An 18,705-nucleotide genomic window follows, 5' to 3' on the forward strand; every position below is an offset into this window, starting at 1 on the left:
TAGCCCTGTTTAGGGAAGCTTTTAATGTTTAACAGACTACTGTATTTTAATACTTTGTTGGAAGCCGCCCAGAGTGGCTAGGGAAATGCAGCCAGATGGGTGGGGTATAAATATATTATCATCATCATCATCATCATCATCATCATTTCCTGTTTATAAGCTGCTCTGGGATTCATCTGAACCAGAATCAACAGAGAAAGATAGCAATCCAGTCCAATCCATCAATCCCACCTGCCCTCCCCATGCCCAGCCTCCTAATCTGGCATCTTTTCTGGGATGGGGGCTTGAGCATGGAGAAGGATGCTGCAGCAATGGTCCAGGGGAACTGGCACCAGGGCATTGTGGAGTGGTGTTCAAAGAAGGGTAACAGAGCACCGAGGCAGGATTGGCCCAGCAGAGGGGCAGTGGGAGGAGCCACAAAGGAAACATCTGCCTCTGCTGCAAGAGGAATGTGCCCTCAGCTAACTTTTTCAATTGCTGCCTTTCAACATCGTTTTATAGATTATAAATCAGGCATAGGCAAACACGGCCCTCCAGATGTTTTGGGACTACAACTCCCATGATCCCTAGCTAACAGGACCAGTGGTCAGGGGTGATGGGAGTTGTAGTCCCAAAACATCTGGAGGGCCAAGTTTGCCTATGCCTGTTATAAACGTTTTATTGATGATCTGTTAATCATGTAACTTATGTTGTAACTGTGATGCTAAGCTTTTTACTTTTTTGTTGTGGGTTTGTTTACTGTGCTTTATAGATCATTAAGTGTCTTGCTGGTGTTTTGTTAGTTATATAATACGGCTTGAGCTGTACCTGTTACACTGGTGTAACATTGGAAAATGTCGATCACTTCTCCTACCTGGGCAGTTACCGTATATTTCCACAAGGCCCAACGTTGATGCAGAAATCCAGCATCGCCTGAGCTCTGCAAGCTTTCTCCCAATTGAAACGCAGAGTGTTTGAGGACTGGGACATTCAAAGGGAAAGCCCAAATGCTTGTTTACAAAGCTATCGTACCACCAACTTTACTGTCTGCTTGTGAAACATGGACAACTTATAAATGCCATCTCCAACTCCGTGAAAGATTCTATCAACGGTGTCTACAAAAACTTTTTTCACATCACTTGGGAAGACAGGCGAACTAATACCAGTGTCCTGGAAGAAGTGAAGATCACCAGTGTTGAAGCAAAGATTCTTCAACTTCGTTGGACTGGTCGTGTTGTGAGGATGCCTGATGATTGTCTTCCAAAGCAACTACTCTATTCCAAACTTAAAAATGGAAAGCGTAATGCTGGTGGTCAACAAAAGAGGTTTAAAGATCTCAAGGCAAAGCTAAAAAAAGTAGTATAAACACCAACAATTGGGAAACACTGGCCTGCGAGCGCTCCAGTTGGAGAACAGCCTTGACCAAAGGTGTCCTGGGCTTTGAAGACACTCAAACTCAGGACGCAAGGGAGAAACACGCTAAGAGGAAGGCATGCTTGGCAAATCCACACCATGATCAACTCCAACCCGGGAACCTCTGTCCCCACTGTGGAAGGATGTGTGGATCCAGAATTGGCCTCCACAGTCACTTATGGACTCACCGTTAAGACCGTGTTTATGGAAGACAATCTTAGAATCATAGAGTTGGAAGAGACCACAAGGGCCATCGAGTCCAACCCCCTGCCAAGCAGGAAACACCATCAGAGCACTCCTGACATATGGTTGTCAAGCCTCTGCTTAAAGACCTCCAAAGAAGGAGACTCCACCACACTCCTTGGCAGCAAATTCCACTGTTGAACAGCTCTCACTGTCAGGAAGTTCCTCCTAATGTTTAGGTGGAATCTTCTTTCTTGTAGTTTGGAGCCATTGCTCCGTGTCCGCTTCTCTGGAGCAGCAGAAAACAACCTTTCTCCCTCCTCGATGTGACATCCTTTTATATATTTGAACATGGCTATCATATCACCCCTTAACCTCCTCTTCTCCAGGCTAAACATGCCCAGCTCCCTTAGCCGTTCCTCATAAGGCATCGTTTCCAGGCCTTTGACCATTTTGGTTGCCCTCCTCTGGACACGTTCCAGTTTGTCCGTGTCCTTCTTGAACTGTGGTGCCCAGAACTGGACACAGTACTCCAGGTGAGGTCTGACCAGAGCAGAATACAGTGGCACTATGACTTCCCTTGATCTAGATGCTATACTCAACTACGAGGGATCGCCGAAGAAGACCTGTGACACTGTTACACTATTGCCAATTGTTGTTGTTCTAAGCAGCTTCAGGATTCGTTTGAAAGGAAAGCAGCGCAGAAATGCAATAAATCTCTCTCTCTCAAAGACTTAAATCCTTTATAAAACGAAAAACAAAACCAAAAACGGTTGAGGCAAGAGGGGGAGGGGGAGGAGCTGACAGGACTCGGCCCCTGAAGTGATGCTCTGATGCTGCCACCTCCCGCTGCTCTAATGGGGCTTTCACCAGGCAAATAAATCTTTAATTAAATAAAACTGCAAAGAGGGCACAATGGCTCTTCTCTGCGGTGGGTGAGGAACTGGCCCACAGAAGCCCTAACGTGCCACCCCCGCCTCTTTCTCTGGGAAAAGCAAAGGGCAGCTGTGACTTGGCGGAGGTCACATTCCCAAAATACCACAGCAGGGCAGCAGAGGGAGGGGGGAGCCAGGAAGGAGATTTGCAGCGAGAAAAGGGAAGCCAGTGTGGCTGCCCGAGGTCTCAAGTTAAGAGGAAGAAGCAGCCACAGGGACTCCCCCTCCGAGGTTATACTTCCCAGAGGCCGTTTCCTAAGAAGAGCCATTTCATCATCAGAGGCAGATGACAGGGGAGGAAGAACACAACCCCCACCCTTACAAAAATTCACTTGTGAGGGTATCACAAAGGGGATCTCCAAAGCACCAAACCACCTGAGCCAGGGAGAAAGGAGGAGATGTCCCCCCAAGCAGCAAACCTCTTAGGAAAAGTGGTTTCCCGGCCCCCTTGCCCAGAAAGAGACTTTGATCCCAAGTGGCGCTGTGGGTTAAACCACAGAGCCTAGGACTTGCCAATCAGAGGGTTGGCGGTTCGAATCCCCGTGACGGGGTGAGCTCCCATTGCTCGGTCTCTGCTCCTGCCAACCTAGCAGTTCAAAAGCACATCAAAGTGCAAGTAGATAAATAGGTACCGCTCCGGTGGGAAGGTAAACGGTGTTTCCGTGCGCTGCTCTGGTTTGCCAGAAGCGGCTTAATCCTGGCCACATGACCCGGAAGCTGTACGCCGGCTCCCTCGGCCAATAAAGTGAGATGAGCACCACAACCCCAGAGTCGGCCACGACTGGACCTAACAGTCAGGGGTCGCTTTACCTTTACAGAAGCCAAAGAGCAAGGCTTCAGCTTCGTCAGCTCAAGCTGGACCCTTGATGCCAAGGACAGCTGCGGTTTGAATCACAGTATTCCAGTGGGTGAAAATGAGAGGGGGGGGACAATTTCACAGATGCAATCTACATCCACAGTAGGGACAGCAGATGTGTGGGTCTGCATCGACCCAGATCTGCCTCAGACACACAAAAAGGAGAGGGAAGGGACAGAGATGTAAGGGACAAAACCCTCCATGCACACATTATCCTCACAATTATATGCTTCTCTCTCCAGGCAGCCTCGCTCCCAGTTATAGGTGCCTGGTTGTGGGGGAAAGTCATAGAAATGGAGGGCTGGATGGGGCCCCGAGGGAGCAGGCAGCAGCTGCAAGGATGGCTGAGTAACAATTGTTGGCTTCTTCAGAGGCCTCCTACTGTTTGAGGTTGTGCCTCCAAGATCTCACTTTAAAGACACTCCCATCCATCACAGACGGCCTTCTCTTTGGGCATTTCCTTCTGGAACTGCCTCAGTCTCGGTGGAACGTGTGAGTTAAAACCTATGGAACTCGCTTCCACTGGAGGCAGGGGACTTAGAAAGGCAACAGGACAAAATCGTGGAGGAGGCTCTTGTAGGCTGCTGGCCAGGACGGCTACACTCTGCCTCCATGGCCAGACCCAGATGGCCCAAGTCTCCCCCAGGAGAGAGAAAAGGTCAAGCATTCCAAGACCAGAACTTGGCCTCAGCCCATCTGTTTTTTCAGAACCTCAAGAGTGAGGAGGAACAACATTACATAATGTCGTCATTCTTTTGGCTCGGTCACCTTTTGCTGTGGATTCAAGAATGAGGTACCTCAACCCAGAAGCTTTAGAAAGGTTCATGCAATGGTCACCTCCAGGCTTGACTACTGTAATTCGCTCTACGCGGGGCTGCCCTTGAAGCTAACCCAGAAACTTCAGCAAGTGCAGAATGCTGCAGCGAGGCTCCTCACGGGGTCCCTGCCATGGGAGCATATTCACCCAGTGCTTTACCAGTTGCACTGGCTCCCAGTGGAGTATCGGGTCAGGTTTAAGGTGCAGGTCTTTCTTGACCTTTAAAGCCCTTTGTGGCTTAGGGCCATCGTATTTACGGGACCGCCTCTCCTGGTCTGCCCCGCAGAGGACCTTAAGGTCCATGAATAATCATAGTTTAGAGGTCCTGGGCCCTAAGGAAGTCAGACTATCCTCCGCCAGGGCCAGGGCCTTCTCAGTGATGGCTCCGACCTGATGGAATGCTCGGTCCCATAAGACTAGGGCCCTGCAGGACTGAACTTCCTTCCGCAAGGCCTGTAAGACAGAGCTATTCCGCCTGGCTTTCAATCTGAACTTAGCCTGATCTTTTATTTCCCCATCCTTCCCTCCATCTCTCCTTTTCATGAAGATAACCCACTCTGGGATCCCACAGCTAATTCTCCCCTGGTCTCCTTGCTGGCCCAAATAGGACTAATTTAGCCAGCTAGCCCTGGTGATCATCTAATGTTTACTGGATGGATTTCCCCCTTGAATTGATTTTTGAATTCTGAATTTTTTATTCACGTTTTATACTGCATTTTATGCTGGGGGTTTTTTGTTGCATCAATTAAGTGTTTTAAATCTGTTGTTAGCCTCCCTGAGCATGGGTTTTTTGAAACGGGGACGGCGAGGTATAAATAAAAATTTATTATTATTATTATCATCGGTGGAGCAGAGAAAACAAGCTTGACCGTAGACATGAGGACATGAGAGAAGAGTCCCTGGCAGAGTTGGAAGGGACTTCAAGTCTCATCTAGTTATGGATCCCCACAAGAAATCCTGTGAGGAGCAGTTCACCACTCACAGAGCTGCAATTCTCAGCCCCCTTTGCAAACCGCAGTCCTTTTGTTCTTAAAGCCAGGGTGGAAGGGAACTTTCCGCCCTGTACGCTCGCAAAATCTTTTTTTTTTAAATAGATTTTATTAAAGTTTTAAAGGTTACAAAAAGAAAAATAGAAAAAGTTAAACAAACAAAACACAAAAACAAACAAAAAAAGAAAACACACACACACACACACACAAATCCAACCTTTACATAACTTTCTTTCCTTTCCTTATTTCCTTGACCTCCTCACACCTCCCTTTTTTGTATTCTAGTTCAATTAGATATTTCAGCAAATCCTTTCCCTCTTTGTTTTTATCCTAAAAAATTATCTTGATATACTATATTTTTACATTCTCCTCTTTCACTAATTACCAATCCATTTTTACTTGATCCTTTATAACATTTCTGCTAAAACCACATAACTTCAATCCAACATCCTTCTAACATTCCTTAATTTTACAATGTTTCTGTAGATAAACTTTAAATTTCTTCCAATCTTCTTCCACCAACTCTTCTCCTTGGTCTGTACGCTCGCAAAATCAGAGCAGCAATCGACCGGGCACAACTTCCACTTCTGAGCCACGGCCCTCCTGGATGTCCAGCCCTGGTCCTTCCTAGGGATGCTTCTCCATCATCTCTGGAGCAGAGACAGGAGCCAGACAGTCGACCCGCAAAGCCCAGGCCCTCCTAGGGAGCTGTCATCGCTCCCCTTGCGACTCAGAGGCGCCTGCTCCCGTCTCAGCCTGGCACGCCTGGTCTTTCCCCCTGCCAAACCGAGAAAGAGCCGCTGAGCTGAGCTGGCCGCCTTTCCTTCCATATGCGAGAGAGAACAAAATCCTGAATGGAAATGCAGGTCGTGTTTACTCTGCGAGTGCAGCTCAGTTACAGAAAAGGCAGGGGCCTGCTCCACTCCAGCCCCCTCCTCCCCGCCTGCTCCAGCCACCACGGAACTGCCAATCCAGAGGCCCTTGAAGTCAAGTGTCTCCAGGGCTTAATCTGTTCGCCACTTTGTCAGAGATTAGAATGCTGTTGGGAAGGACGGAACAGGACACAGCTGGAAGATCCAGCCTGGCAGACCAGACAGAACCACACACCAAGGGGGTCTGCCTGCCCCCCTGGACTAAAACAAAACCTCCTAAAAACAAGAGAAGCTCCCCAAACCCTGATATCGGGGTGTACTCGCTGGCCACACCCCAAATGCATCATGCCACATCTGCAAATTCCAGACTCTTCATGAACTATGAAGATCTGGGTGGAGGAGAGATTAGATTAGCAACATTCCTGTGCCAGACAGAGAACGTAAAACCATCAGGAGGGCCTGCTAGTCCAGTATCCTGGTCTCACAGTGGCCAAGCAGATGCCTCAATGGGAAACCATTGTGCAGGATCCGAGCCCAAGAGCCCTCTCCCCTCCTGTGGCTTCCAGCAACTCGTACTCTGAAGCACTATTCTGCCAGTTCTGGGCGCCACAATTTAAGAAGGATGTTGACAAGCTGGAAGATGTGCAGAGGAGGGCAAACCAAGATGATCAAGGGTCTGGAAACTAAACCTGACAAGGAGCACTTGAAGGAGGTGGGTATGTTTAGCCTGAAGAAGACACAATTGAGAGGAGATATGAGAGCCATCATCAAATATCTCAAGAGCTGTCACATGGAAGAGGGAGCAAGCTTGTTTTCTCCTGCTGTGGAGGGTAGGACTCGAACTCATGGCTTCAACTTACAAGAAAGGAGATTCCGACTAAACATCAGGAAGAACTTTCTAACAGCAAGAGCAGTTCAACAGTGGAGCGGGCTTCCTTAGAAGGTGGCAGACTCTCCTTCCTTGAAGACTTTTAAGAAGAGGTTAGTTGGGCATCTGTCTTGGATGCTTCAGCTGAGAGTCCAGAATTGCAGGGGGTTGGACTAGATGACCCTCAGGGTCCCTTCCAACTGCGCAGCTCTATAAATTAATGAAGGGTTGCTGCCTCCGACTAGAGGCCGAGCACAGCCATTGTGTCTAGTAGTCCTCTGCAGGCCCTTTCCCACGAATGTCAACGTCAAAGTGGCAAAGGAACTCCAGTCTCTGAAATGCCAGTACACACCTTGCTCACCCTGAGACTGAAGAGTGTTCACTACGGAGAAAGACACTTCTGTAAGGGGTTCTTCAGCGGTTTGCAGAGTTTCAGACAACACAGAGAACTGCAAAACCTCTGTATCACAGCTTAAAGGCAGGAGGATTCTGGCATGTCAGATGATGCAGGGGTTCTTAATCTGGATCTTATAAGGTTCTGAATCATATTAGAAAATAATAATCTACCATGGTTTCCTTGAATTCCTCTCCACCCACCCCAGTCCACACCACTGGCCTATGCTCAATTCTCCTGCATGTGCGGTAACCTTATCTGACTAGAACATTTTGTCACCTTGCACCAAGGCATTGCTGCTGCACCCTGACATTGTGTCACGGCATATGCAAACTAGAATTGCACTTTGAATAATCATTTACGTGTTTCCAGATGCGCCACGGCTGAACTGGTTACTAAGCTTCTACTGACCAAAGTACACCAAAACGCCTTACCCAAATAAAAAACACCTAACACTGAAGCCAGCGCTGCGAATTCCAACCTTAGTTTGCAGTTAGGTGACCACCATAAGATGCAGAGGTGGGTTTAATTGGAAGAAGAGTTGTCTGTGCCTCAACTTACCCATCCATACAACGGGAAGAAATGGGGATTTAACCGAAAATCCAAGAGGTACCCATGTGCAGCACCTTCAGGTCCAAGTTTTAGAAACAGTCAGCTCTGTGCAAGAGATTCTTCGCCTCCAGCCGGGGGGGGGGGAGATAAATCCCCGTCAATCAGCCAGACGCTGCCACGTGGATAGACAAGGCCAGCGAGCAAAGAACATTTGCTAACTGCCAAGGACAGCCTTGTACTGTCTCAGCACACTCCCAAGAAAAGCCCTGGGGAGACAAACAGGGACTGTACCCCAGGCTCCTTTGGAGAAGAGAAAAATCACAGCACCTCCCCTCCCAATCCATGTTAAAACCACTTTAAAAAGCCAGGATTACCGTATTTTTCGCTCTATAAGACGCACCAGACCATAAGACACACCTAGCTTTTGGAGGAGGAAAACAAGAAAAAAAATATTCTGAATCTCAGAAGCCAGAACAGCAAGAGGAATCGCTATGCAGTGAAAGCAGCAATCCCTCTTGCTGTTCTGGCTTCTGGGATAGCTGTGCAGCCTGCATTCGCTCCATAAGACGCACAAACATTTCCTCTTACTTTTTAGGAGGGAAAAAGTGAGTCTTATAGAGCAAAAAATACAGTAATTGTTTAAGTGCAGAGCAAGGAAAATATTTAAGTTTCTGCGAACCGAAATGTGCCTTTCTGGAACCCAGGCAAGGCGGCCCCGGGGATTTCTCCAGGGCCAGCACCTCCCCAGTGGACCTGGGTCCAAAGGAAGAAGGAGCGAGGGAGAGAATTCTGCTGCAGGCCTAGAGTGAATCCATGCAAGGGTCCCATAAACCACCTCTGGTCTCCCTTAGACACCCTCGGAAGGTGGTGGACTCTCCCCTGCACCAGAAGCTTCAAAGCAGAGGCCACCTGTCAGGGATTCTTTCGCTGTGACTCCTGCCTTGCAGGGGGTTGAGCTAGAAGTCCCTCAGGGGTCCCTCCCAACTCTGCGACTCTCTTATTTCCTCAGAGGGCCACTTCACACATTCAAGCGCATTGCAACACCACACAATAATTATTATTATTATTATCATTTATTATTTATACTCCGCCCATCTGGCTGAGTTTCCCCAGCCACTCTGGGCGGCTCCCAATCGAGTGCTAAAAACAATGCAGCATTAAATATTAAAAACTTTCCTAAACAGGGCTGCCTTCAGATGTCTTTTAAAAATAGGATAGCTGCTTATTTCCTTCACATCTGAAGGGAGGGTATTCCACAGGGTGGGTGCCATTACCGAGAAGGCCCTCTGTCTGGTTCCCTGTAACCTCACTTCTCGCAATGAAGGAACCGCCAGAAGGCCCTCGGAGCTGGATCTCAGTGTCCTGGCTGAACGATGGGGGTGAAGATGCTCCTTCAGGTCTACTGAACCAAAGCCGGTTAGGGCTTTCAAGGTCAGCACCAACACTTTGAATTGTGCTCGGAAACGTCCTGGGAGCCAATGCAGATCTCTCAGGACTGGTGCTATGTGGTCCTGGCAGCCGCTCCCAGTCACCAGTCTAGCTGCCGCGTTCTGGATTAGTTGTAGTTTCTGGGTCACCTTCAAAGGTAGTCCCACATAGAGCGCATTGCAGTAGTCCAAGCAGGAGATAACCAGAGCATGCGCCACTCTAGTGAGACAGTCTGTGGGCAGGTAGGGCCTCATCCTGCGTACCAGATGGAGCTGGTAGACAGCTGCCCTGGACACAGAATTAACCTGCGCTTCCATGGACAGCTGAGAGTCCAAAATGACTCCCAGGCCTGCTCCTTCAGGGGCACAGTTGCCCCATTCAGGACCAAGGAGTCCCCCCCCACACACACACACACCCTGTCCCCCCAAAGCAGTACTTCTGTCTTGTCAGGATTCAACCTCATTCTGTTTGCTGCCATCCATCTTCCAACCGCCTCCAGGCACTCACACAGGACCTTCACCGGTTCTGATTTAAAAGAGAGGTAGAGCTGAAATGCAGACCTCCTTTTGAGAAGCACCAGAAGTGTGATCTTACCTGCAAGAACTCACATGCGCTGCTTGCCATGCAATGAGCACAGAGGGGGGGACAATGCACAAGGCGTAGATCCACAGAACTGCACTGCAACATCGTAAGGGACCCCAGGGGTCATCCAGCCCAACCCCCAGCCATGCAGGAATCACAGCGAAAGATGCGGCAGTTGCTCAGTTTCTAGTCTACTTGCCCAAGCGCTGCAAGGCAAACCTGTGGCAACAGGCGCCCCCCCCCCCCCCCGCCCCCCAGCAAAACCTCAATTCATTGTCTGGCTGGCACATAGCTCCCTCCTGCCACCTTTGCCTGCTGGAAAGAGCACAAGACCCAGCAGTGCGCCAGGCCGAGCTGCGCAGCTCCATTCATCAGGGGGCAGCAGCGACTGCCCAAAGAAGTACCACGCCATCCGTCTCCAGGTGCCAGAACCCCCCAGGACATCCCCCCATGGCTCGGTTCCCTGTCACACAGATGGAGATTAGAGTGACACCCAGAAGCTGCACGTCGCAAAGGATTAAAATCACGACTTAACCAGCAGACAGGCCAGACAAGTGACAGAGTCTGCCGTAACAATCGAGGTACGAGACCAAAGGCTTGTTGACACACGGCGAGATTCAGAAGTGCTTGGCTTGCCGCTGGCAAGGTGTTTTCCTCACCATGGTGCATGCGGGAACTCCATCATGCATGCAAGTGACCTGCTGTCCATGTTTCCACAATCCCTTACTCAGAGGCAACGCACATCGGAATCCCAGGGGCTCTGCTGTGCGCTAGAGACCCTTTCAACTCATTTCAGGCTCGTGGGGAAGTTTTCGGATTTTGCAGAGTAACCTAAACATGCACTGCAAATCATAGGTGGAGCCCGTACCTCAATTGCCCCCTTCCTCCCTGTGCACCAGTGTGGCATCGGGGATGAGGGCCTGGGAGAGACCAGGGTATATCTAAAGAGCTGTGAGCTCCTGGCAGGCTCCTCTTATGTGCTTAGGTAAAGGGACCCCTGACCATTAGGCCCAGTCGTGACCAACTCTGGGGTTGCGGCGCTCATCTCGCTTTATTGGCCGAGGGAGCCGGCGTACAGCTTCCAGGTCATGTGACCAGCATGACTAAGCCACTTCTGGCGAACCAGAGCAGCGCACGGAAAGGCGCCACCCGCATCCCAAATGTGCTTATGTGCTTACAAATGTTTAAATAAATAAAACTAAGAGGTGATGAGCAGTTGCAGAAGTGACAGCAATAGGGATGAGGGAGAACAAATGCTTCATTGGTTTTATTTTAATTATTTGATAAAAGTTATGCTGGAAAGAGAGAGAGATAGAGAGAGGAAGAGTCCTTGATGTGGTTTGCTCACTCTCAGCCAGCTATCCAGCAATAACCGCCACTACAAGCAGCACAAACACTCTTATCTGCAGCCGGATGTTCCACAGGTCAGGAAACTGTTGCAGCGCAAAGCTCATCGCAACCCCCTAGCTAGCACCTCCGTGGAGCTAAGTTTCTGGTCCCCAATAGAGAACGAAGAACAATATCGCTACTGGACCACTTGACACTTACTCCTTTTAAAGAGGACTCTGGATCAGACACAAAGGGTGAGCACTTGACGCGGGATGGAAGGGGTGAAAATCCTGACTTTGGAAAGCAGCCAGATAGTTTCTCCCCCGTTGCCACTCTTTGGCAATCCATATGCTCTCTAAGAAAACCAGAAGAGCGCTGCTGGATCAGGCCAGTAGGCCATCAACCCAGCATCCTGCTCCCACAGGTGTTTATTATGGGAAACCTGCAAGCAGGACCCAAACTTTGCCCTCCTGCGTCTTCCAGCGAGTGGCACTCAGGAAAAGCCTTGTTGTCTCCAGCAGAGCAGAGCCAAGGCCATTGGAAGCCTTCTCTTCCGTGAATAACAGCCTTGTCTTCCATGGCAGAACAAGTACCACCTGCTGGATCTGACCCACGGCCCGTCTCATGGGGGCCACCCAGATGCCCCCGATGGAAAACAAGCAAGCAGAATTCAAGCACAAGGGTAACTCTCCTTTCCTGCGATTTCTAGCAAATGGTACTTGGGAGCGCTTCTGCCTCCAATTGCAAAGGCAGAGCAGAGATGCCATGGCGGGGGGGGGGGGGGGGAGGAGAGAGATTATCTGCGATAAGATAACACAATAACTAGGTCACTTCCATAAGCTCTTTTCTCCAGGCTCATCCAGCCGCCGCCACCTCTGCAGCCCCTCGCAAAGAGAGGAGAGCCCCTGCAAAGCACACACCCCACTGTACCACCAACCAGAAAGTGAGACACCTTTGGGGTCGCTGATGAAAGGAGAGGCCAGCGGGGGAGGGGGGCGATTCCCAAGAGACATAAGGGACCCTCCTGGGAATCCCTTGGGAGTCTCTCCTTCAGGCAGCCCGGGGGGGGGGGGGGCCAGGACGCAGCTTCGGTTACTCATCTTACAAGGCTGCTTCTAAGAACTCTTATCCTTCCTTGTGGAACTTCCCCTGCCTTTTCTGAGCTCCAGCATTTAGAGAGAGAGAAGGAGGAAGCCGATGATGAGAAAGATGCACAGCTGGATTGCAAAAAGGAAGTGCTTCGAGTTCATTAACACTGTGCCTACTGTACGGAACGGCTCTTTGGAGTGTGAGCTCATGCAGAATCCTGTCAGGCTTTTCCGCAGGGCGGGGTGGGAGTGGGGGTGGGGAGGAGAGAGAGAGAGACGGAGAACCACCATGAACGGTATCCTAGTTACCATTTGTAGATATATAATTATGTGCCATTGCCAAGCACATGCCTAGACCTTTTTTCTAAAGGCATGATTTGGGGAATATTAGATTTCAAGTGGGAAAGGCAGCAATGGAGAGCTCCTGTTTAGGGGGCCGGCCGGCCAGGCATCCTAAGAACATTAGAAGAGTCTGCCTGCAGGGTCAGGCCAGAGGGGGCCCACCTAGGCCAGGACCCCTGGTCTTACAGCCAGAAACCAGCAAGCAGAACCTGAGCGCAACAACACTCTCCCCTCTTGCAGTTTCTAGCAACCAGAATTCAGAAGCATTTTCTTACTCCCTTCTGTTTCCCTCATGCTTCTCTTCCCCTCCCAAACAGAAGCTCAGCGTTCTGCGGCCACTGAGCATGCTCAGTTCAGGTGGGTCCTTTGGGAGGGGGGCTGCTCCCTTAGGGTTTTATTTTCGAAGGGGTTCCTATTTGTACTGCTGCAATCCTAGGGGTTCCTCTGAGCGAGCCACCCCCAACAAGGTTCTAATCCTGCGGGCACTCGCCAGCTAAGTTCTCTGTCAAGCAGGAGCGAGTCTTCCTTTAAAGAAGACAGTTGCTAACATAGGCTTCTCCAGGAACCCTTGGCGGTTTCCTCCTGGAGCAAGTCTAGCCAGGACAAGAAGAGTCACGTAAAGATTACGGGGCCCACGCCCAGCCTTTGCAAACAGCGAAGGTGCGGCAGAAACATCCAGCCCGTCTACTGTTGCTGGAGAATTTGTGCACCCGCAGGGCACGTTCTTAGCTACTGAGTGACAGGCAAGTTCACCTGAGCAGGGTTGGAAGTTCCATTTGCTACAACTGCCACAGGAAATGACCTTTAGCCAAGCTGTGCAGAGACAGCTGCATCTTAAAACCGCTTCCAGTCCTTTCATTTCTATCTGCCCACCTCCTCAAAGACCCAATGGAAACATTTTAACTTGTCGGCTCAAGCCCATCAGCAAGGAAGACAGACGGACCACCCATGGCAAGAAGCTGCGCCATCTCGGTGCCGCTACTGAGAAGGCCCTGCCTTGCATAGCTTCCTACCACCCTTCAGATATTTCGGGCTTTAAGTAACAGCCCTTTGAACCAGTTCCAAAACTGGAGCCAAGTTGATCCGATATCAGAGTAGTGCTGAGCACATCTCTCGCAGTTGAATTCTGGACCAGCTGCCTGTCCCAAAAGCATTTCCAAAGGCAGTCCTGTTGCAGGAGGCAGGTTATGCAGATATTGCATGAGTGGCAAAGGGCCGATCCTGCACCAGGAGAGCTGCTGCAGTGAGAGAAGGAGCCTCAGGCCCCCACAGCCATCTAGGCATCTAGGGAGCAGCAGCATACCCAGAGGCACCCCCAATCCCGAGCCTTGAAGGGGCGTGAGACCCTGCCCTAAACTGCTCTCAGGCCTCTTGCTTCTCACATGCTGGCAAACAAGCAATGAAGCTTGTGGACCTTAGAGCCAGATTGTCTCTCCTCGGCACATCACACGGACACCCCTGGAGAGGGGCTCCCAGTTATACCAGCGTACTAGTGAAGCCGACAAAGTCCTCACCTGTGAACCACTTCGCTAAGGTAGTCACTCCTCACAGAAAGTCACAGTTAAACACGGCAACCTTCCCCAAAGAAGCCATTTCTGACTGGTCCCTGCTGCCCCCAGTTCACCCAGACACAGGCCAAAGTGTTATAAGAAGTCACGACTTAAGAGATTATTATTTTTTAATACCAAGCAGTATATAAGTGTTTCTGATTAAATCATGAAAATGTGGGCCACTCCTTCTGCATGCTCAGGGGCTTCTCATGTTATCAAGCAGTGCTGAAAGGAGCAGAACTTGGGGGTCTGCCCCACAACACTGGATTGAGTGTGGCTGCCTGGTCCTTCACTGAATCTACTAAGGGCCAGGAGGAGGCAGCCGGGGCTCCAAAAACATCACCAAGGTTTGATTGGCTTCTAAGGCTTGGGGAGGAATTCAAGCACTCCCACCCCAGAACAACAGAAACCCTTTGACGCAGCCTTGCAGGCAGGCTACTAGCTCACTGCCCAGCCAGCTGGTTACAGCCAAGCTGGAACGAAAGGGGTCAGGAGCTGAGATGTGGCTTGGTTTGCAGGCTGAGCACCAGGGAGTGTTACGCTCTGGCCAGTGCCAAGTCAGAGTGAGGGTGGCAGGAAGTACCCTCTGCGGCCAGGCACATCTGCTTCCCAATCAAAGGCCCTGTGCTATACGTAGGGCAGTTCCTCCCCCAGTCCTGGCAGCAGGAGCCAAGCCAGGGCAGGAACGAGATCAGTGACAGAAGGGAAACACGGTCCAGGTCCTCCACACCAGAAATTAACAGGGAACTAACTGCTTGGCACCGGTAACTCAGAGCCTACCAAGGCCAAAAAGACAGGAAGCATTGTTAAAAAATGTTGGGAAGTCAGAAAGAGGGAGGGAGGGAAGTCAGTGCTCTTGTTGGAGCAATGCTTTATGTTATAGATCTGTGTAATGAAATGTAATTAAATATGGAAAACTCAATAAAAATTATTATTTTAAAAAGACAGGAATAATAATAATAATAATAATAATTTATTATTTGTACCCCGCCCATCTGGCTGGGTTTCCCCAGCCACTCTGGGCGGCTTCCATAAAAACCAGAAATACACTAAAATATCACAGATTAAAAACTTCCCTGAACAGGGCTGCCTTAAGATGTCTTCTGAATGTCAGGTAGTTATTTATCGCTTTGACATCTGATGGGAGGGCGTTCCACAAGGCGGGTGCCACTACCGAGAAGGCCCTCTGCCTGGTTCCCTGTAGCTTTGCTTCTCGTAATGAGGGAACCGCCAGAAGGCCCTCGGCGCTGGACCTCAGCGTCCGGGCAGAACGATGGGGGTGGAGACGCTCCTTCAGGTATACTGGGCCGAGGCCGTTTAGGGCTTTAAAGGTCAACACCAGCACTTTGAATTGTGCTCGGAAACGTACTGGGAGCCAATGTAGGTCTTTCAAGACCGGTGTTATGTGGTCTCGGCGGCTGCCCCCAGTCACCAGTCTAGCTGCCGCATTCTGGATTAGTTGTAGTTTCCGAGTCACCTTCAAAGGTAGCCCCACGTAGAGCGCATTGCAGTAGTCCAAGCGGGAGATAACTAGAGCATGCACCACTCTGGCGAGACAGTCCGCGGGCAGGTAGGGTCTCAGCCTGCGTACCAGGTGGAGTTGGTAGACAGCTGCCCTGGATACAGAATTGACCTGCGCCTCCATGGACAGCTGTGAGTCCAAAATGACTCCCAGGCTGCGCACCTGGTCCTTCAGGGGCACAGTTACCCCATTCAGGACCAGGGAGTCCTCCACACCAGCCCGCCCCCTGTCCCCCAAAAACAGTACTTCTGTCTTGTCAGGATTCAACCTCAATCCATTAGCCGCCATCCATCCTCCAACCGCCTCCAGGCACTCACACAGGACCTTCACCGCCTTCACTGGTTCTGATTTGAAAGAGAGGTAGAGCTGGGTATCATCTGCATATTGATGGACACCCAGTCCAAACCCCCTGATGATCTCTCCCAGAAGACAGGAAGCAGCACCTTAGCAACAGGATCATCACCAAGAGATCGCTAATCCTATCAAGTCTTCACAAAGACCCCATAGCAGACCACACTAGGCTTCCCTGGGACTGCAAAGCTCCTGGCTGTTCTGGGACTCTGTGGCTCAAAAGGCTGGGTCCAGGTGCTACACTAAACTACGGTTCAGCGTGACATGCCTGAGCCTCAGACTCTCCCCCTGTCCATTGTAGCCTGTGCCCACCGACCCCCACCCACGACACTCCTCCGGCACAGCCGCAAGGTGACTAGAAGCTTAGCTCCACTCTCAGGAACATTTCTGGAGGGAAAGGGTGGTTAGCCTCATTTACTGGCTGAAAATAAAGACTGGCCAACCCTTGGTCATTTTGTTTGAAAGGTAAGACCACCCCCTCAAAAAAAGAAAAAGTTTGCGTGTTTCCAAAAGTTGCTGAATATATCCTTCCACGTTTGCAATGAGATAAATGGGTGTTTGCGTGGAAGAAGTCAGCCTCAGTGTGACCTTTGTTCCTTTGAATAACCTGAAGTTTGTGTAGTTTGGACGCAATGCTAGAGGGCAGTTAATGAAGAACAGGGACGGAAAGGAAAGCTTCCAACCTCCTCCTCACAGGTAGGCCAAAGGAGAGGGGGCACCTGCTGAGCCTGCAGCTTCATCATGGAACCACAGCTGAGAGCTAGGACCCAAGGCAGCCAGCATTGAGGCCTGTGCAATGCAACAGCCACCTTAGGCCAGAGGAGAAGGTCTTAGTTACCTGGCTTTGCAAAGCCCTCTTAAAAAGCAAAACCAAAGAAGTGGTCTTTTGCTCCAGCCAGGATTAAATCTTACAGTTTCACGCAGCGCTAAGAGGGAGAGGAGGGCAGCTGCGATCCCAGGGGACTCGCCTTGACTCACTGCTCGGCCTGCAACACGCTCCAGCAGTGATTTATGTCCATTCCAATACATTTCAGACTTCATAATTGCGAAAGGAGGTGGGGCTCTCCCCCTTCCCCACACAATCCCGCCAGCTGAGCTGGGTGGAAAGCACCCATGGCCTGAAGGCTCCCCGTTTGCCCAGGGTGGGAGCGCTGTTCTTGCGCACCGGCGGGAGTGAGGCGCCCACCCCTCTCCCTCTCTGCCCTTTGTCTCAGCTGACGAGCTGGGGGCGGGGGGGGGGAGCCACAGCCCTGGCCTCGCTGCCGAGGTGAACGGGGCGGGTTCTCAGAAATAATCAGCAAAGTGGGGCTGCCGGGGGAGGGAGCTGCTTTCCCCGCTCCCTCCTGCTTCCTCTCCCGTTGCAAAGAGGGACCACCGGCTCCGTCCCCTTCAAGGGCTGCCTCTCCTCCGCAGTTGGACCAGGAGCCGGGAGGCGCACGAGGCTTTGCCCAGCGGTGTCGTCCCCGCCCCCGCCGGGCATTTCTGCCAAGCTACCCACGGCTTTGGGCGGGATGGGGAGGACTGGGGAGCAGGGTGGCATCCTGGCTTCTGGGAGCATGCTCTATTGGAAATGGGGGGGGGCGTAATTCCGATTCAGGGGCTGCAGGCAAGAGCCGCCAGTGCGACAGGTGCCAGGCTCCCTGCAAGCCACCAGGGCCCAGCCTCATACGGAGGGGGGGCAGGATCACGCCCAGAACTCTCCCCCCCCCACCGACAAGTCGGGGTCTTTGCCCTTTTCCTCTCCCCCACCCTATTTCCATTAACCCGAAACGGACCATTAACCGAAAGGACCATCGCCACCTCCCCGACTCTCCCAGGCGCAGAAGGGCATCCCGGCGCCCCCGAAGCCGCGCCCGTCTGGGGGCTTGGCCGCCCCTCCGCCCGCGGGAGCCTCCGGGAAGCGGCGCGCAGCAACTGGTCCCGGCAGCCGGAGCCGGGCGCGCCCGGGCGGGGAAGGGGAGCGCGCCGCCGCCGCCGCCGCCTCCTGCTTCTCCTCCTTACCCAGCATGGAGAAGATGAAGTCCTTGGCGGTGTGGATCTCGAGCGCGCGCTGGTCGTCGTACTCGCGCTGGTCGTGGCGCGTGAACTCCTGGATGAGCCGGTTGAGCTCCTCGACGCGGGCGCCCGAGCGGAAGTCCAGCTCCGGGAAGGCGGCGGCGGCGGCGGCGGCGGACAGCGACGAGCCGCCCGACGCCGCCGAGGAGGGAGCCCGGCCCGGGCCAGGCGCGGCGCCCGAGCCGGCCTTGGCGGCCAGCGGCGGAGCGGCCATCTTCGCACCGGCCAGGAGGAGCAGCAGACGCAGCGCACCCAGCAGCCGCGCCCGCCGCCCGGACACCAGGCGCCGCGCAACCGGGAACAGACGCCGCCGCCAGCGCCCAGGCAGCAGCAGCAGCCAGCCAGGCAGGCAGGCCGGGCCTGGCGCTCGCCGGCTGCCCGCCCCGCGGCGGCTCCTCCTTCTCCTCCTCCTCCTCCTCCTCCTCCTCCGCCCCGGATCCCGGCGCCCGGGAGCGCGCGAGCGAGCGCGGCTGCAGCGCCGCCGGGACGCCCGACCGGGAATCCCAGCAACGGCGCTCCCAGTGGCCGCGCTGCCAAGGCTGCTTGGCGCGCTCCCGGGCCCGGCCCAGCCTCGCCGCCGCCGCCGCCGCCGCCCACACC

General features: G+C 52.2%; 1 protein-coding gene across 1 annotated transcript in view; it reads right to left on the bottom strand.

Annotated features, from left to right (window-relative positions):
• Positions 1-18,334, bottom strand: part of MB21D2 (Mab-21 domain containing 2) — a 60,466-nt gene extending 42,132 nt beyond the window's left edge. The window contains exon 1 of the mRNA XM_081862566.1: positions 18,052-18,334. Within this exon, the coding sequence (XP_081718692.1) occupies positions 18,052-18,319 (268 nt within the window). The 5' untranslated portion in view covers positions 18,320-18,334. The remainder of the gene's footprint in view (positions 1-18,051) is intronic.
• Between the last annotated feature and the right edge of the window lie 371 nt (positions 18,335-18,705).

This window comes from Podarcis erhardii (genome assembly GCF_964252035.2).
Source record: "Podarcis erhardii genome assembly, chromosome: 5".
Taxonomy (NCBI): domain Eukaryota; kingdom Metazoa; phylum Chordata; class Lepidosauria; order Squamata; family Lacertidae; genus Podarcis; species Podarcis erhardii.